Source organism: Rhinoraja longicauda, chromosome 19 (assembly GCF_053455715.1).
Source record: "Rhinoraja longicauda isolate Sanriku21f chromosome 19, sRhiLon1.1, whole genome shotgun sequence".
NCBI classification, from domain to species: domain Eukaryota; kingdom Metazoa; phylum Chordata; class Chondrichthyes; order Rajiformes; family Arhynchobatidae; genus Rhinoraja; species Rhinoraja longicauda.
In genome coordinates, this window is record NC_135971.1 from 14,169,744 (window position 1) to 14,190,861 (window position 21,118).

At 44.4% G+C, this 21,118-nt stretch overlaps 1 protein-coding gene across 1 annotated transcript in view; it reads right to left on the reverse strand.

Annotated features, from left to right (window-relative positions):
• Nucleotides 1-6,379: 6,379 nt before the first annotated feature.
• Nucleotides 6,380-21,118, reverse strand: part of LOC144603143 (zinc-binding protein A33-like) — a 38,217-nt gene continuing 23,478 nt past the window's right edge. The window contains exon 6 of the mRNA XM_078416303.1: nt 6,380-6,988. Within this exon, the coding sequence (XP_078272429.1) occupies nt 6,456-6,988 (533 nt within the window). The 3' untranslated portion in view covers nt 6,380-6,455. The remainder of the gene's footprint in view (nt 6,989-21,118) is intronic.

Sequence of the window (21,118 nt, forward strand, 5' to 3'; positions counted from 1 at the left end):
CAGTGGAGGCCAATTCTCTGGATGCGTTCAAGAGAGAGCTAGATAGGGGGTCGTCACGTGATGACGTAGGTTCAGGTCATGGTCTTGCAGCTCCCTCGAAAAAATTTAGAAAACTGCCGATTAAGTAAAGAAACTGTTTATAACTGTTTAAAAAACCACCCGGGATTGTTTAAAGCATGGCTTCTAAGCCTAAATCAAAGAAAATATCCGACTCGAAGAGACTGAGAGAGGGGAAGAAAGGCGGGCCTGCTGCAACAGAGAATCCTCGCGCTCAGGTTGAGCCTATGTCTGAGACGACATGCCTCGGCCCAGGCACTGAGGATCGACAAGTAGTGGCGGCGACATCCGGGAGGGAGAAGCGCATCCCGCGCGATCGCGGGGAACTGCGCATGTGCGATCGCGGGGAGCTACGCATGCGCGATCGCGGGGAGCTGCGCATGAGCGATCGCGGGGAGCTGCGCATGTGCGAAACGGTACAAACTGTTTCAAAGAACTACAATCCCAGGATGCCTCTGCCACTACAGACAGTGAAATCGACCAAGACCCAGGCCCGCCTGAAAATATAGATGACCAAGAAGAGTAATTGCAAGAAGAATCTTACCTACCTGTTAGAGCCAAAGGTAAAATCGAAAGTAAAAAATACCGTGGAGATATAGAAGAGATCCTACAACAAATATATGACCAATTAAAATCATTGGAACTGACAGTTAACAATAATAACATTGCGATCAACAGGAGTTTTAAAAAAATGGAGGCATTTGAAAGTTAAAAGACTGGAAGAAACAACTGAAGACACTAACGATAGAGTGAACAAGATCGAAAATGATGTAACTGCCTGGACAATGGAAAGGAAACAGATATTTGCAAAATTGGACTTGCTGGTGAATAGCACTAGACGAAATAATATAAAGATTGTCGGTCTTGAAGAAAGTGCAGAGGGAGAGGAGCCAATAGAATTTTTTCAAAAATGGATCCCGGATATCTTGGGAATGGAAAAGAGTGACCAACCAATTGAAATTGAAAGGGTACATAGGGCCTTAAGACCAAGACCAAAACATGGTCAGTATCCGCGATCAATTCTAATAAAATGTTTAAGACATCAGGACAAAGAAAGAGTTTTGCAGGCGGCTGCACAAAGTGCCAAAACGAATTCTGGTCCATTGAGAAGTGGAGAGAATAAACTTTTTTTCTACCCTGATATAAGTTATGAACTTTTGAAGAGAAGGAAGGAATTTAAACCAGTGAAAAAAGTCTTGTGGGAAAAAGGGCTACAGATTTTATCTGCGATATCCTGCAACGTTGAAAATATTTTCAGAAACTGAAGGAAATAAATTCTTTACTATCGGGAGGCAGAGGATTTTGCTTTAAAACTTCCAAAAGCTCTCCAGATACAAGATGAAAGAAAATAAGATATAGACTTGAAATGGTGGAAAAATATATAAAATGAGTAGTGGAGAAAAGTTATTTTGGTTCGGGGGGGCTGGAGAACCACTGATTGATGACTGCGGGATTCATGTGTGTTTTCATGGCATTAGCCATGACCCGTAAAATGGAGGGAGGTAATGTTGTTTTCTTTTTCACAAACAGCATTAGTATGGGGGTATTTTGTGATCCTCTAATATTTTCTTTTTTCTTTTTCTCTTTCTTTTAGCCTGGATGTTAGGGGGGGGGCGGGGAGTACAGCAACATGGTGAATTTTAAGGAAATTCCCCAAAGAACTACGAGAAATGAGGTGTTAAGCAACGTTGTAGATCGGAGTAATTTTGTTAAGAATAATGGCTAAATTATTGAATTTTTTGAGTTTTAATGTTAATGGGCTAAATGGGCCGGTGAAAAGAAAACGAATTTTAACACACATCAAAAAAATGAAGATAGATATAGCTTTTTTGCAGGAAACACACTTAACAGAGATGGAACATCAGAAATTAAAAAGAGACTGGGTGGGAACGGTTACTGCAGCTTCATTTAACTCAAAAGCGAGGGGAGTCGCAATTTTGGTTAATAAAACGTTACCAATTAAAATACAAAATACAATAATCGATCCTGCGGGAAGATATGTGATTATACATTGTCAACTTTTTTTCGGAATTATGGACTTTGATGAATATTTATGCACCAAATGAAAATGATATAAAATTTATAAAAGAAACTTTTTTGAATTTGGCCGATGCTCACGATAAAATACTAATAGGTGGAGACTTTAATTTTTGTTTAGACCCAGTTTTAGATAGATCAGCTAGGACAGTTACAAAAACTAAAATAGCAAAATTAACTTTGTCATTGATGAAAGATTTAAATCTAACCGATATATGGAGAAGACTTAACCCAAGAGAAAGAGATTATTCTTTTTATTCAAATAGACATAAAGTTTACTCGAGGATTGATTTCTTTTTATTATCAACAAATATACAGGACAGAGTGAAAAATGTTGAATATAAAGCAAGAATATTGTCAGACCATTCCCCTTTAATAATGACAATGGTAATGATGGATAAGGAGGAAACGACTTATAGATGGAGATTTAATTCAACATTATTAAATCGAGAAGATTTCTGTGATTTTATGAGAAGACAAATTCAATTTTTTTTTAGATGCAAATTCCAACTCAGTTGATGATAAATTTGTTTTATGGGATGCAATGAAAGCATATTTGAGAGGACAGATAATAAGTTACACTTCTAAAATTAAGAAAGAATATATGGCTGAAGTAGAGCAATTGGAGAAAGAAATTACAAAATTAGAAAAAGAATCTCAAAGGTATGAAACAGAAGAGAAACGAAGACAACTTATTAATAAGAAGTTACAATATAATATGTTACAGACATACCGAACAGAAAAAGCAATTATGAGAACTAAACAGAGGTACTACGAGTTAGGAGAGAGATCACATAAGGTTCTTGCCTGGCAATTGAAAACTGAGCAGTCTTCGAGAACGATTAATGCCATTAGAATAAATACAAATAAAATTACTTATAAACCTTTAGAAATTAATGAAACTTTAAAAAAAAAATTATTCTGAATTATATCAGTCGGAATCACAAAAAGATATTAACGAGATAGAAAGATTTCTATGACAAATAAACCTTCCAAAATTAAATTTAGAAGAACAGATGGGATTAGATATGCCTTTTTCATTAAAAGAGGTTAAAGAAGTTTTAGCATCATTACAGAGTAATAAATCTCCAGGAGAAGATGGGTTCCCACCAGAATTTTATTAAAAAATTTAAAGAATTATTAATTCCTCCTTTTATGGAGGTAATACATCAGGCGGAAAGAACGCATAATCTCCCAGAGTCTTTTACGACAGCGATCCTAACAGTAATACCAAAAAAAGATAGAGACCCTTTAAAACCAGCATCATGCAGACCTATATCTTTGTTGAATACAGATTATAAAATAATAGTAAAAAATTTATCTAGTAGATTGTCTAAATATCTATCAAAATTAATACATATGGATCAAACTGGGTTTATTAAAAATAGACATTCTGCAGATAATGTAACTAGATCATTTAGTATAATGCATTTGGCACAAAAGAGGGATGAAATAAGTGTAGCAGTAGCTTTGGATGCAGAAAAAGCATTCGATAGGTTAGAATGGGATTTTTTATATAAAGTATTGGAAAAATACGGGTTCGGAACAACCTTTATAAATTGGATTAAAGCTCTAAATGCTAATCCAAACGCCAAAGTAGTGACAAATGGCCAAACTTCAACACCCTTTCAATTAAAAATGTAAACTAGACAAGGATGTCCATTATCACCTGCTTTATTTGTGCTGGCGATAGAACCATTAGCTGAACTAATCAGAACTGACTCAGATATTAAGGGTTTTAAAGTTAACCAGGAAGAATTTAAGATTAACTTATTTGCAGATGATGTTTTGATATATTTAACAAAGCCATTAGACCCGTTGCGTAAACTATCTTTTAGATTGGAAGAATATGGCAAAGTATCAGGTTATAAAATAAATTGGGATAAAAATGAAATTTTACCCCTTACTAAAGGAGACTATACTCAATGTCGATTAGTAACCCAATTTAGATGGCCATTAATTGGTATAAAGTATTTAGGTATAAGAATTGATAATGATATGAGGAATTTATATAAATTAAATTATTTATTATTACTAAAAAAAATTCAAGAAGACCTTGATAAATGGATGACGTTACCAATAACATTAATAGGAAGAGTTAATGTTGTAAAAATGAATATATTTCCGAAACTACAATATTTATTTCAAACAATACCAATACAAGTACCGCAGAAGTTTTTTCAAGAGTTAAATAAATGTGTGCGGAAATTTCTTTGGAAAGGTAAGATGTCAAGAATATCGTTGGAAAAATTGACATGGAAATTTGATTCAGGAGGATTACAACTTCCAAATTTTAATAATTATTATAAAGCAAATCAACTTAGATTTATTGCATCTCTTTTTGAAGAAGAAAAACCGGCATGGACGAGAATAGAATTAGATAAAATAGGAGAAAATATACCAGAAGACTTTATATATAAATGGGAACCTAAATTGATACGGGGACTGAAAGAATCTCCATTATTAAAACACCTGATCAGATTATGGAATAAGGTAAACTTTGAGGATGAAACTAAGAAATCCTTATTAGCAAGGACCCCTCTGATTCAAAACAGACTGATACCTTTTACAATGGACAATCAGCTTTTATATAGATGGTATCAAAAAGGGATTAGATATATAGGAGATTGTTTTGAAAAAGGTATATTGATGTCATTTGAACAACTGAAAAATAAATACCAAATATCAAATAATACTCTTTTTTGTTACTTTCAATTAAGAGCTTATTTAAGAGATAAACTGGGTCAAACAATGTTACTTCCGAAACCTATGGAAATTGAAAACCTAATTCAAAAAGGACAAATTAAATTTTTTATCTTTATTATGTATAATTTAATCCAAAAAAAGACACTAAACAAGGAATCCATATATCAAGGCGAAGATGGGAGACGGATTTGAATATTAATATTGATGGAACAAATTGGTCAAAATTATGCCTTGACAGTATGAAAAAATACAATAAATGTTCGATTTAGATTAGTACAATATAACTTTTTACACCAATTATATATGACACCACAAAAATTAAAGAGAATAAACCCAAGCTTATCTGACCAATGTTTTCGGTGCAATCAAGAAATTGGTACTTTTTTTCATTCTACTTGGTCCTGTTCAAAAATTCAACCTTTTTGGACAAATTTAAGAGGTTTTTTGGAACAGATTATTGGAATACTCCCACATAGCCCAAGACTTTTTTTATTGGGTGATGTTGAAGGGTTAAAACCACAACTTAAAATGAATAAATATCAGAAAGAATTTATAAAAATTGCATTAGCAGTAGCCAAAAAATCTATCGCAGTTACTTGGAAATCAGATTCCTATTTAAACATGGACCTTTGGAATAATGAAATTTCTAATTGTATCCTACTTGAAAAAATTACTTATAACTTAAGGAACAAATATGATACGTTTTTAAATATTTGGCGCTCTTATTTACAAAAGATGGGTCTATACACATAGAAGAGTTGCTGATATTCTCGTTGGTCCTTTTGGGTGAGAAGTACATATATATAAATAGTTTATTCTGATTGGAATCCCATGGAGCGTGTTCAGAACTTCCACCACCCAGGCAATCTTTCTGTTTTCTTTATCTTTCCTTTCTTTTTCTTATTAAGCATTAATACAGGGGGAGGGATGTGGGAGGGGGGTTGGGAGGGATGACTTGTTTAAAAAAGTTCTGTAAAAAAATAAATATATATATATATATATTTTTTAAAAAGAGAGAGCTAGATAGAGCTCTTAATGATAGAGGAGTCAGGGGTTATGGGGAGAAGGCAGGAACGGGGTACTGATTGTGAATGATCAGCCATAATCACATTGAATGGCGGTGCTGGCTCGAGGGGCCGAATGGCCTACTCCTGCATCTCTTGTCCATTGAAATGTAAGGTATGTTTCACCTTGCAGATGCTGCCTGACCTGCTGAGTTTTGGGGGCGATTTATGCTTTTATTCCCCATTTTAAGCCATGCATGTGGTTTGGGCCGCAGGTGTGGTAACAGGTGACAAAAGTCACTTATTAAATCAGATTCCCTCTGTTTCTGCAATTGTCAAAGTTAATTCTCAAAGTTACAGCTGGTCTGTGGTCGCACCGCGTGGCGTTGCTGCCATCTAGTGGCGGGACCAAGAAGTGACGCAGTTAACGTGTTGAAATGAACGGATCGACAGCTCTGATTCCACTTGCTGTTTATTTCTCTCTTCCCACATTTACATTCCCCCTGGTTTTATTTCCGCGCTCACTGGAGTTTTACGATGCGGAGTTTGGGGATTAAATGGGAGCCGTTCAGCGCAGACCTGTTGCCACTGGGTTTCTGCCCCACAGCCCCTGAGCCCCGCTCCTGACGCCGGTCCCGGGACCCGACCCTTTTACACACCCGGAGCGGAACCGGAGCAGATTCTCAGCCAGTGGTCTTCATCCCAAGGCCAGAAGAAAGGATAAAGTTTCTCCGTGAATTTATTCCCAGTGAAGGTGTGGAGATGGGACTTGGTGTCCGCGTCGTAAAATGAAACAGTCCCGGACTCGCAACTGAGATAAACTCCCACCCTCCCGGGGATGGGACGGGCGGGGAGACGGGATGGAGGGGAGGTGAATGCAAGAAACTCGTCACCCCACCGCCCGATGCTCCAGACTCCAGTCTCCGGGGTCGGTGTGACGCGTCCCTTCATCTCCAGAGACTCTGCGGCGACTCCCAGACTCCAGCCCCGACTCCCCGCCACCTCCACCTCCCAGTAATGTCTCCCCGATGTGAATCCCTCCGATCCCAGCACACACGGATTGTCTGTAAACCTCTTCCCGGTGTCAGGGAGACTCCTCCGGGTCCGGGTCACTCTCACCCTCTTCCGATCCTCAGACACCTCGAGCCACGGATGCGCTGTTTCCACATCCAGGGTGACGGAGACTGGGGGGAGAAGCAGAGAATCAGAGAGACCCCGGGGGTCGGGGGGAGACTCGGGCAGCGCGGCCCCGGGACCGGGGGAGAGGCCGCTCGGCCTCAGGCACAGGCGGGCGGACAACTCAAACCGTGCCCGGGGTTTCACCCACAACCACATCGGGTGCACAACAGACATCTCTCCCGGAGTTTTTATCCGGGGATAGCAAAGGAATTTCGTGAGGTGGGGGAGGGTGGACGGGGAAGACGAGTGCGGAGAGTGAGGGGGATTGCGAGATTGCGGTGGTGGAGAAACGAAGGGGGGGGGGGGGGGGCTACTCATATATGGAGGCAGATCGGACCAAGAGGATATTGAAGTTAGCGGTAATTTGAGGTTGTTAAAGAGGAGGTAGAGGTGAGTGGTGGGGTCGTCATGATCACAGTGAAGGGGGGCAGACACGAGGGGCCAGATGACCTGCCCCTGTTTCTTGGAGTGGAGGGTGAGAGAGAGGGAGGGGTGGCTTGGACCATGGAAGGAAGCAGAGTATGAATGATCGGGTGTTGGACAGAATACCATGTGCTCATGCGCCGCATGGTGGCGCAGCGGTAGAGTTGACGCCTTACAGCGAATGCAGCGCCGGAGACTCAGGTTCGATCCTGACTACGGGCGGCGTCTGTACGGAGTTTGTACGTTCTCCCCGTGACCTGCGTGGCTTTTCTCCGAGATCTTCGGTTTACTCCCACCCTCCAAAGACGTACTGGTATGTAGGTTAATTGACTGGGTAAATGTTTTTTTTTTAAATGTCCCTAATGTGTGTAGGATAGTGTTAACGTGCGGGGATCGCTGGGCGGCGCGGACCCGGTGTGCCCAAGGGCCTGTTTCCGCGCTGTATCTCTAAATCTAAAAATCTAATTTTGCCCACTAATAGACAATAGACAATAGACAATAGGTGCAGGAGTAGGCCATTCAGCCCTTCGAGCCAGCACCGCCATTCAATGCGATCATGGCTGATCACTCTCAATCAGTACCCTGTTCCTGCCTTCTCCCCATACCCCCTCACTCCGCTATCCTTAAGAGCTCTATCCAGCTCTCTCTTGAAAGCATCCAACAACTGGCCTCCACTGCCTTCTGAGGCAGAGAATTCCACACCTTCACCACCCTCTGACTGAAAAAGTTCTTCCTCATCTCCGTTCTAAATGGCCTACCCCTTATTCTTAAACTGTGGCCCCTTGTTCTGGACTCCCCCAACATTGGGAACATGTTATCTGCCTCTAATGTGTCCAATCCCCTAATTATCTTATATGTTTCAATAAGATCCCCCCTCATCCTTCTAAATTCCAGTGTATACAAGCCCAATCGCTCCAGCCTTTCAACATACGACAGTCCCGCCATTCCAGGAATTAACCTAGTGAACCTACGCTGCACGCCCTCCATAGCAAGAATATCCTTCCTCAAATTTGGAGACCAAAACTGCACACAGTACTCCAGGTGCGGTCTCACCAGGGCCCGGTACAACTGTAGAAGGACCTCTTTGCTCCTATACTCAACTCCTCTTGTTACGAAGGCCAACATTCCATTGGCTTTCTTCACTGCCTGCTGTACCTGCATGCTTCCTTTCATTGACTGATGCACTAGGACACCCAGATCTCGTTGAACTCCCCCTCCTCCTAACTTGACACCATTCAGATAATAATCTGCCTTTCTATTCTTACTTCCAAAGTGAATAACCTCACACTTATCTACATTAAACTGCATCTGCCATGTATCCGCCCACTCACTCAACCTCTCCTATGTGGAACCTTGTCGAAGGCTTTCTGAAAGTCGAGGTACACCACATCCACCGGCTCCCCCCTGTCAATTTTCCTAGTTACATCCTCAAAGAATTCCAGAAGATTAGTCAAGCATGATTTCCCCTTTGTAAATCAATGCTGACTTGGAAAAATCCTGTTACTACTATCCAAATGCTCCGCAATTTCGTCTTTTATAATTGATTCCAGCATCTTCCCCACCACTCATGTAAGACTAACTGGTCTATAATTTCCCGTTTTCTCTCTCCCTCCTATCTTAAAAAGTGGGACAACATTAGCTACCCTCCAATCCACAGGAACTGATCGTGAATCTGTAGAACATTGGAAAATGATCACCAATGCGCCCACAATTTCTAGCGCCACCTCCTTAACTACCCTGGAATGCAGACCATCAGGCCCTGGGGATTTATCAGCCTTCAGTCCCATCAGTCTACCCAACACCATTTCCTGCCTAATGTGAATTTCCTTCCGTTCCTCCGTCACCCTAGGATCTGTTGCCACTAGAACATCTGGGAGATTGCTTGTATCTTCCTTAGTGAAGACAGATCCATAGTACCGTTTCAACTCGTCTGCCATTTTCTTGTTCCCCATAATAAATTCCCCTGCTTCTGTCTTCAAGGGACGCACATTTGCCTTGACTATTTTTTTCCTCTTTACATACCTAAAAAAGCTTTTTCTATCCTCCTATATATTATTGGCTAGTTTACCGTGGAGTGGAGTGCTCATCCTGCAACATGTGGGAGATCAGGGATATTGTCGGTGTCCCTGATGACTACGTGTGGAGGAAGTGTGTCCAGCTGCAGCTCCTGGCAGACCGCATTGAACGGTTGGAGCTGCTGTTGGATTCATACTGGAGCATCCACGATGCTGAGAAGGTCGTGAATAGCAGGTACAGTGAGTTGACCACACCGCAGGTAAAGGTTAAGCGGACAGAAAGGGAACGGGTGGCCACTAGCCAGTGTAGCAGTAGGCAGATAGTGCAGGAGTCCCCTGCGGTCATCTCCCTCCTAGACAGATATACCATTTTGGATACTGTGGGGGGAGATGGCTCATCTGGGGAAGGCAGCAGCAGCCAAGTTCATGGCACCGTGGGTGGCTCTGCGGCAAAGGAGGGGAGGCAAAAGAGTGGAAGGGCTATAGTAATAGGGGATTCAATTGTAAGGAGAATAGATAGGCGTTTCTGCGGCCGCAAACGATTTCTGGTGCAAGGGTCAGGGTTGTCTCTGAGCGGCTGCAGAACATTCTGGAGGGGGAGGGTGAACAGCCAGTTGTCGTGGTGCACATTGGCAACAAAGATATAGATTAAAAACGGGATGAGGTCTTACAAGGTGAATTTAGGGAGCTAGGAGATAAACTTAAAAAGTAGGACCTCAAAGGTAATAATCTCTGGATTACTACAAGTGCCACGTGCTAGTCAGAGTAGAAATAGGAGGATATTTCAGATGAATATGTGGCTTGAAAAATGGTGCAAGGGGGAGGGATTCAAATTTCTAGGACATTGGAACCAGTTCTGGGGGAGGTGGGACCAGTACAAACAGGACGGTCTGCACCTGAGCTGGAATGGAACCAATGTCCTTGGGGGAGTGTTTGCTAGTGCTGTCGGGGAGGAATTAAACTAATGTGGCAGGGGGATGGGAGCATGAGCAGAGAGACAGAGGGGTGTAAAATGAGGGTAGAAGCAATAGATAGCAAGGTGAAAAGTAAAAGTGGCAGGCAGACAAATCCAGGGCAAAAATCAAAAAGGGCCACTTTTCAACATAATTGTATAAGGGGTAAGAGTGTTGTAAAGACAAGCCTGAAGGCTTTGTGCCTCAATGCAAGGAGCATTCGTAATAAGGTGAATGAGTTGAATGTGCAGATAGTTATTAATGAATATGATATAGTTGGGATTACGGAGACATGGCTCCAGGGTGACCAAGGCTGGGAGCTGAACATCCAGGGATATTCAATATTCAGGAGGGATAGACAGAAAGGAAAAGAAGGTGGGGTAGCGTTGCTGGTTAGAGAGGAGATTAACGCAATAGAAAGGAAGGACATTAGCTTGGAGGATGTGGAATCGATATGGGTAGAGCTGCGAAACACTAAGGGGCAGAAAACGCTAGTGGGAGTTGTGTACAGGCCACCTAACAGTAGTAGTAGAGTTGGGGATGGCATCAAACAGGAAATTAGAAATGCGTGCAACAAAGGTAAAACAGTTATAATGGGTGACTTCAATCTACATATAGATTGGGTGAATCAAATTGGCAGAGGTGCTGAGGAAGAGGATTTCTTGGAATGTATGCGGGATAGTTTTCTAAACCAACATGTAGAGGAACTAACGAGAGAGCAGGCTATTCTAGACTGGGTATTGAGTAATCAGGAAGGGTTAGTTAGCAGTCTTGATGTGCGTGGCCCCTTGGGCAAGAGTGACCATAATATGGTTGAGTTCTTCATTAGGATGGAGAGTGACATAGTTAATTCAGAAACAACGGTTCTGAACTTAAAGAAAGGTAACTTTGAGGGTATGAGACGTGAATTGGCCAAGATAGACTGGCAATTGATTCTTAAAGGGTTGATGGTGGATATGCAATGGAAGGCATTTAAAGACCGCATGGATGAACTACAACAATTGTTCATCCCAATTTGGCAAAAGAATAAATCAGGGAAGGTAGTGCATCTATGGCTAACAAGGGAAATTAGGGATAGTATCAAAACAAAAGATGAAGCATACAAATTAGCAAGAAAAAGCAGCCTTCCAGAGGACTGGGAGAAATTCAGAGTCCAGCAGAGGAGGACAAAGGGCTTAATTAGGAAAGGGAAAATAGATTATGAAAGAAGACTGGCAGGGAACATAAAAACTGACTGCAAAAGCTTTTATAGATATGTGAAGAGAAAAAGATTAGTTAAAACAAATGTAGGTCCCTTGCAGTCAGAAACAGGTGAATTGATCATGGGGAACAAGGACATGGCAGACCAATTGAATAACTACTTTGGTTCTGTCTTCACTAAGGAAGACATAAATAATCTGCCGGAAATAGCAGAGGACCGGGGGTCAAATGAGATGGAGGAGCTGAGTGAAATCCAGGTTAGTCGGGAAGTGATGTTAGGTAAATTGAATGGATTAAAGGCCAATAAATCCCCAGGGCCAGATAGGCTGCATCACAGAGTGCTTAAGGAGGTAGCCCCAGAAATAGTGGATGCATTAGTAATAATTTTTCAAAACTCTTTAGATTCTGAGGATTGGAGGGTAGATAATGTAACCCCACTTTTCAAAAAGGGAGGGAGAGAGAAAACGGGGAATTACAGACCAGTTAGTCTAACGTCGGTCGTGGGGAAAATGCTAGAGTCAGTTATTAAAGATGGGATAGCAGCACATTTGGAAAGTGGTGAAATCATTGGACAAGGTCTGCATGGATTTATGAAAGGTAAATCATGTCTGACGAATCTTATAGAATTTTTCGAGGATGTAACTAGTAGAGTGGATAAGGGAGAACCAGTGGATGTGTTATATCTGGACTTCCAGAAGGCTTTCGACAAGGTCCCACATAAGAGATTAGTATGCAAACTTAAAGCACACGGTATTGTGGGTTCAGTATTGATGTGGATAGAGAACTGGCTGGCAGACAGGAAGCAAAGAGTAGGAATAAACGGGTCCTTTTCAGAATGGCAGGCAGTGACTAGTGGGGTACCGCAAGGCTCAGTGCTGGGACCCCAGCTATTTACAATATATATTAATGATTTGGACGAGGGAATTGAATGCAACATCTCCAAGTTTGCGGATGACACGAAGCTGGGGGGCAGTGTTAGCTGTGAGGTGGATGCTAGGAGGCTGCAGGGTGACTTGAATAGGTTAGGTGAGTGGGCAAATGCATGGCAGATGCAGTATAATATGGATAAATGTGAGGTTATCCACTTTGGTGGCAAGAACAGGAAAGCAGACTATTAACTGAATGGTGGCCGATTAGGAAAAGGGGAGATGCAACGAGACCTGGGTGTCGTGGTACACCAGTCATTGAAAGTAGGCATGCAGGTGCAGCAGGCAGTGAAGAAAGCAAATGGTATGTTGGCATTCATAGCGAGGGGATTTGAGTACAGGAGCAAGGAGGTTCTGCTGCAGTTGTACAGGGCATTGGTGAGACCACACCTGGAGTATTGCGTACAGTTTTGGTCTCCTAATCTGACAAAAGACATTCTTGCCATAGAGGGAGCACAGAGAAGGTTCACCAGGTTGATTCCTGGGATGGCAGGACTTTCATATGAAGAAAGACTGGATAGACTCGGCTTCTACTCGCTGGAATTTAGAAGATTGAGGGGGGATATTATAGAAACTTACAAAATTCTTAAGGGGTTGGACAGGCTAGATGCAGGAAGATTGTTCCCGATGTTGGGGAAGTCCAGAACAAGGGGTCACAGTTTAAGGATAAGGGGGTCTTTTAGGACCGAGATGAGAACGTTTTTTTTTCACACAGAGAGTGGTGAATCAGTGGAATTCTCTGCCACAGAGGGTAGTTGAGGCCTGTTCATTGGCTATATTTAAGAGGGAGTTAGATGTGGCTTTTATGCCTAAAGGGATCAGGGGGTATGGAGAGAAGGCAGGTACAGGATACTGAGTTAGATGATCAGCCATGATCATATTGAATGGCGGTGCAGGCTCGAAGGGCCGAATGGCCTCCTCCTGCACCTATTTTCTATGTTTCTATGTTTCTACCCTCGTACCCCATCTTTTCTCCCCATATTGCCTTCTTAGTTCTGTTGCTCCTCAAAAGAGTCCCAATCCTCTGGCTTCCCACTCTTCTTTGCTTTGTTGTACTTCTTCTCTTTTATTTTTATGCTGTCCTTGACTTCCCTTGTCAGCCACGGGTGCCTCTTACTCCCCTTAGAATCTTTCCTCCTCTTTGGGATAAATTGATCCTGCAACTTCTGCATTATTCCCAGGAATACCTGCCATTGCTGTTCCACCGTCTTCCCTGCTAGGGCCTCCTTCCAGTGAATTCTGGCCAGCTCCTGCCTCATACTGACACTTCCGATTTTCCCTTCTCCCGCTCAATTTTTAGAGTAAAACTTATCATATTGAGATCACTGCCTACTAATGGCTCTTTTACTTCGAGTCCCCTTTGCTGTTTATGTTATATGATCATGGCTTGGATGTGAATGTGGGAGGTGTGATTAGTAAGTTTGCGGAGGAAGCAAAAATTGTGGATAGTAGGGAAGGTTGTCAAAGTCTGCAGCAGGATGCAGGTTAATTATCTAAACCTTATTCGCATGCAGGGATATCAAATCACGAGAGTGCAGGTTTATATTGAGAGCAAAGTATTTTAAAGTATATCTGAGATTTAGGTTTTACTAGACCAAGTGGATCCATTGGGCCCAAACCTCTCCTGCATTGGTGCAGCACCCTCTCTTCCCCACCTCCCTCCCCCTCCTCCCTCCCCCTCCTCCCCCTCCTCCTCCCCCCTCCCCCTCCTCCTCCCCCCTCCCCCTCCTCCCCCCTCCCCCTCCTCCCCCCTCCCTCCTCACTCACTCCGCCCCCCCTCTCTCCCTCCCCCCAACGTCCCTAGGAGATAGATTTAAACCTTAAAATGTGAATAACTTAAAAAATATAACACCGATTTCAATGAAACTTCTTCCATTAGCACCAAAGGGATGACGGTGAGTAAGGTGGGCTTAAAATCGTTATGCTATCGTGTACCGTTTTGGCTGTAGTTCAGGAACAAACAAACAAACGAGAGGTTTAGTACATAGATTTACACTGAGAGTGGGTGATATCTGGAACATGCTACAGAGGAGGTGGTGGAGTGAGATATAAATCAATATATTGGAGGTATTTAAATAGGTGAGGTGGAGAAGAATGCCGGTGGAATGTGGGCAAATCGATTAGTATAGCTGGGGAAAAGATGGTCATGGACACGATGGGCCGAAGGGCCAGACTCTGTAATGTACAACCACGGCTCTCAGCTCCAAGAGCACTGAATGACTGAGTCTCCACAGCCACCGGTGCAGGGTCGTTCCCCAGTCTCTGCGTGTAGTAATGTCTCCTTATCTCTGTCCTACACGGTGCGGCCCACATTCTGAGAGAGTGCCCGCTCTACAGACCCCTCTGACAGGGGAACCATCCTCCCTGCATCCAGCCCACTGAGCCCTGTAAGAACTGTGTTTCACTGAGATCCCCTCTAATACACCCAAACGCTCGAGTACACAGGCCTAGTCTCCCCAATATCACCCCGCACAGCAAAATCATTGTCCCAGGGACAAGTATTGTCAATCTTTGCGGCATTCAACTCTGTGTAAGGTTTATCATGCTGTAGGTATGAAAAAAACTAAAGATCACAAGAAAATAGCAGGAGGAGTAGGCTCCACTCCTCAGGCCGACTCCGCCATTCAATGTGATCCTGACTGATCTACGATGGCACCAATTCCTGTTCTATACAAGTTGTCCATAACCGCCAATTTCTCGATCCTTCAAATATCCATCTGTGTTCACTTTGCCTATTCCAATAATCTGACCTATCACTACCTCCCAGGGCAGAACATTTCAGATGCTCACTGCTGTTTATGTTATATTTCTAAGGCTTGGATGTGAATGTTGGAGGTCTGATTAGCAATTTGATAGCAGCGAACTCCATGGTAGGCTGATCAGGAAGGCTGGAACATATGGAATCCAGGGTAGTTAGCCAATGGGTAAACATGTGGCCTGAAGGTGGGAGACAGAGGGTGGAGGTAGAGAGTTGTTTTTCAGACTGGAGGCCTGTCGCAAGTGGTGCCCCACAATGCTCAATGCTGAATCCACTGTTGGTCCCTATTCATACAAATGATTAGATAAATGATGTGTATGTGGGTGGCATGGCTAGCAGGTTTGTGGATGAGACTAAAATTCATGAGACATCGTGGAGAGTGAAGAAGGTCTAAGATTAAACTGGTCATAATGAACTGGGCCAACGGACTGAGGAGTAGGAGATGCAGTTTTCTAAACTTCGAGGGCATCGGTTTAAGTTGTGAAGGGAAAGTCTAAAGTTTTCAATGTTTTCAGGCACTGGGTGGCAGAGAGCTAGCTGCCATAGGAAGTGTTAGAGGCGAATATAATCTCTCTCGGCAATGTTTGCATCTGTGTTACGAAAAGGCGTTATAAACAAGAAGAGGGGAACTGGACAGGTTTTACCTCGCTTAATGACAGATGTTTCTCTCCACAGCGTGTTCATCAAAAAATGCTGATGGAATTTTTCAATCGACAAGGCACCGTCTGTCACTGTGAATGCTTTATCTTCATCACTAACCCTGCAAATATTTAGCAGCTGGTTATAAACTGAGCATCAACAAATTCTTTGAGCTTTTACACACAAACATGCAGTGTTTCAGTCAAGAGCATGTCCTACCTCTTCTTCCTCCCAGCTTCCTCCTGCAAGAAATAAAACACAAATCTGAGCAGACTGAGACGGGACATCCACATCCCAACAGCAGGAGTTTCACACAAATCACAACAAGCCCCAGAAATGTTCCATTGCCCAGCATTTATTGTCATCGTCACAGAGACAAATATTGGATATTGCCCTAGAGATTCTACAAGTGTATTAATAGCAAAATAATAACTATGGGGAGAATAGGTTCCTTTAAGAGCAAAGGGATAATTAGGATAGGATAGGATAGGTCCCCTTAATTGCTGGCGACCTCAAGGCATGTTAAAGTGGGTAAATCAAAGGGCTTGAAGAAGTGTATCCGAGAGCAAGCCTTCAACAGATCGGTTTAACGCCGCGTAATTCTTTCCCACTAAAGAGGAACATAGGACAAACTTTCCACATGATGTTTTGAGTCCTGGAGATTTTCCATCTTTTCGGGGAAATATCAAACATTCGCTAACTCAGTGACAGGATCACAGTAACTCATCCCAAGGAGACCGCAGGCAGTGCTGAGATCCCACAGATTATGCGGGAGGCCATTTAGTTTGGGAACAACAGCAGCACAGCTCTGGAACAGACGGAGCATTTACCCAGTTCTCAATTACTGGCAAATGCAGCATTTATTTCACAAATATCCCCCACCATTTTGTGACTGTGCACTTTCACTTCGCCAAACTGGAGTGTCACCCCTCACCTTCAGAAACACCACACTGTCCTTTTGATCCATCTGCTGCTGCAACTTAAAGAGTTCCTCCTGAATAGATTTTAAATTCTCTTCGATCTTTCCAAGATTTTTCTTCATTCTATTCAGAATCCTCTTCTCTTCCTCCCGGATATCTGCCAGTACACGCTGCTCTTTCTCAGTGAGAATCTGGTGCAGTTCAGCAAACTGGGATGTGATCTTGGACTGAAGGTTGTGTGACTGTTCCTGTGAAATGAAAGGTGAAGATCAATATTTCATGTCACTGATTGTGTTTCCACACCACCTTGACCGTAACATTTGTCCTGTGCAATTTTGTTTGCTTTGCCAGTTCAATTCTTTGTCTAAATGCTTCTGAAATGTCGAGAGGGTAATCTTATAACCCATCAATCCTTTACCCTCAATACAATTCCCTGCTGCCTATTCCTTTTCATGTGCCCTTTAATTCCCATTTATACGCCCACCATCCGCTTTCCTCGGGATAATTTTACCGTCGCCCATTGACCATTGAACCAGCGTGTATTGGGGACGTGGAAGGAATCCGACGCGGTCACAGGGAGAAGGTGTGAACCACACGGGCAGCGCCCGAGGTCAGGATCGAACCCGCTCACCAGAACCAGGAGACAGCAGCACTACTTGTGTCACTGCGCTGCCCTGTTATTACACGCGTCACAGGGATCAAACCTGCACAAGATCGGGAAATGGAAACTTAAAAGCCTCACCAGAACTCCAGAAATCTTCTCTTTCTGTTGCTGCTCCATTTGCTGGATCCCTGATTTATCTTTTGTGAGAGACTGGATGGAAGCTTTAACCTGACCCTGTGATTGTGTTTGAAAATCGGAGAATAAAATCGTTAGACAATAAAAACAGAATTAAACAATGATGCGATCAAAACCGGTTTGCTTTTACCTTGTAGTTTTCAACAGCTTCTTTAACCGGCATGAAGCGGTGCTCTCTGTGTTCCCGCCCAGCTGCACAAACCAGGCAGATCAGCTTCTTGTCAGTTTTACAAAACAGCTTCAGTTCTTCCTGATGTTCCTCGCAGTGAAGTTTACTTTCCTTCTCCGTCCGATTCAGGCTCAGTGTTCGAGCTTTCTCAGCCAGTCTCGCCAAGGCCCGACTCACCCTGAGGCTGCGGTCTGTAAACACCTCTCTACATTCCGGGCAGGAGTTTCTCTCCTCCCTGTCCCAGCTCTGTGTGATACAGGAGCGGCAGAAGTTGTGCCCACACTCCAGTGACACCGGATCGATGAAGAAATCCAGGCAGATGGGACAAACTACCTCCTCGGTTAAACTCTCGAACCTGTCTTTCGAAGCCATTTTAACTCTGCCACTTCCTGGTTCAAAACGCAGGTCCACTGCGCACGCTGCCGTCTAGAGGAATTAATGTAGTTCCGCTGCAAGTGTTCAACGTGAAGATGCAGAAACAAGGAACTGCAGATGCAGGGTTACAAATAAAGGTACAAAGTGCTGGAGTAAGTCAGTGAGTCAAGCAGCACATCTGGAGAACATGGACAGCTGATGTTTCGGGTCGGGTCCCTTCTTCAGACTGATTGTAGGGGGTGGAAGATGGAATAATGATGGGAGGAAGGGGGCAGGACAAAGCCTGGCTGGCAATAGGTTGACACAGTTGAGGGGGGAGAGGTAGTTGATAGTCAGACGGTTGGACAAAGACCAGAGATGAAAAGACAGAAGGTGTGTGACAAAATGATTAAGGACTTGCGAATTGTGTCCTGATCTTCAAACAGTCTTCTCCTCAGACGGCCAAAGGTTGTGCAGGTGCACTGAAGGCACTGGTGAGTTTCACCATCAATGTCTGCCTTCCTCTGGGAAGAGGAGCGCCGGCCAGAGCTCTCGAGGGTCACCACCGTTACGACCATTTTAAAGGAAGGAGACAAATCCACCCGCAGAAACTATGGAGGGTTCCTCCGCTCTCTACCACAGGGAGGGGTCAGTTACACATTAAACTGTCCTGAATATAGACGGAAGCGGAGAGTAGAGCTTGGGACAGTGTAAGGCAGGATAAAATGCTGGAAACAACTGCAGAGTGGATTCACGAAGATGGTGCCAGGATTTGAGGGTCAGAGCGAAAGGGAGAGGTTGGGCAGGGAAGGATTTATTAATTGGAGCGCAGGAGGCTGAAGTGCATAAGATCAAGTGGTGAATAGACAGGGTGAATGCACAGTCTGTTACCCGGAGCAGTGGAATCGAGAACTAGAGGACACAGGTTTGTTGTGAGAGGTGCAAGATTCAATCAGAAACTGAAGAACAACATTTTCACACAGAAGGTCGTGGGTGTCTGGAACAAGCTGCCAGAGGGGGTAAGTGAGGCTGGACAACAACGTGGAGTGGAGTTGAAGCCCCGTTTCCTGAACAAAGAGGATACCTCCGAATCACCCCTCCTCCTCTTGCTCCACCTCCCCCTCACTCCTCCTCTCCCTCTCATCCTCTCCCTGCACCTCCTCCTCCCCCTCTTCCTCTCCACCTCTCCCTCATCCCTCTCCTTCACCTCACCCCTCCTCTCCCTCGCCTCCTCCTCTTCCTCTCCGCCTCACCCCTCCATTTCCCTTTCCTCCTCTCCCTCACCCCTCCATTTCTCTCTCCTCCCTCACCCCTCCATTTCTCTCTCCTCCTCCACTCCGGGCCTCCAAGCCCGCCTCTCTCCGCAGCCGCTCCTTGTGGAGCCGCTGCCGGGCGGGGTCGGGGCCGGGGCCGCCGCTGCAGGCCCGGCGGAGAGGGAGGGGGATGAGGGGGAGAGGGTGGAGGAGGGGGATGAGGAGCCGCGGCAACAGCGGGTCTCGGGTTGCCACCGCCATCAGCGCCATGGGGTCTTGCTTCCATAATACCGGTTGCCATCAAAGCTGAAGTGAACAGTAATCAGTCGGTATGTGTAGGAAGGAACTGCAGATGGTTTAAACCGAAGACAGACACAAAATGTTGGAGTAACTCAGCGGGACAAACAGCATCTCTGGAGAGAAGGAATGGGTGACGTTTCGTGTCAAGACCCATCTTCAAACGGTCAGAATCAACCCGTGCGTTGGAAGGAACTGCAGATGCTGGTTTAAACCGAAGATTGAGTCTGAAGAAGCGTCTCGACTCGAAACGTCACCCATTCCTTCTCTCCAGAGATGCTGCCTGTCCCGCTGAGTTACTCCAGCTTTTGTGTCTATCTTCAGCAATCAGTCGGTGACAAGCTTTGAGTTTAAAGTCTGAAGATGTTAGATGGGATGATTGAGCTGAATCGGAGCAAATTCTCAGCCAGGTGTTTTCATCCCAATAAGTCTCGAAGAAAGGATAAAGTTTCTCCGTGAATTTATTCCCAGTGAAGGTGTGGAGATGGGACTTGGTGTCCGCGTCGTAAAATGAAACTGTCCCGGACTCGTAACTGAGATAAACTCCCACCCTCCCGGGGATGGGACGGGCGGGGAGACGGGATGGAGGGGAGGTGAGTGCATCAAACCCGTCACCCCACCCCCGCCTGATGCTCCAGACTCCAGGGTCAGTGTGACCGGTCTCTTCCTCTCCACAGACTCTGCAGCGACTCCCAGACTCCAGCCTCGACTCCCCGCCACCTCCACCTCCCAGTAATGTCCCCCCGATGTGAATCCCTCCGATCCCAGCACACACGCACTGACTGTAAACCTCTTCCCGGTGTCAGGGAGAATCCTCTGGGTGCTGGTCCATCTCACCCTCTTCCGATCCTGAAATACCTCGAGCCGCTGACCCACTGTTTCCATATCCATGGTGACGGAGACTGGGGGGAGAAGCAGAGAATCGGAGAGTCCCCAGGGGTCGGGGGGAGACTTGGGCAGCGCGGCCCCGGGACCGGGGGAGAACATGTCTCCCGGAGTCTTTATCCGGGATCGAGAGGGAATTTTGTGAGGTTTCGGGAGGGGGAGGGAGAGGGCGGGCAGGACTTGAGGGAAAAAGCAAAATAGGCGGTTATGCCGATAGTTTTAAACTGAGGAGGAAGCGTGCCTGGAGCATGAAGACCAGAAATGCTTGATTGGGTCAAATGGACTGTTTGTGTGTAGGAAGGAACTGCCAATGCTGCTTTAAACCAAACAAAGACACAAATTGCTGGAGTAACTCAGCGGGACAGGCGGCATCTCCGGATGGAAGGAATGGGTGATGTTTTGGGTCGAGACCCCTCTTTAGATGTCTGTTTTGTGTCATTTGCATCCAATGAATAATTCAAACAAAACCCACAAAAATATTTCAAAGAACATTAAAATTGTCATTGAAATGGCTGCAATATTGGAAACAGAATCTGCAGTTTAT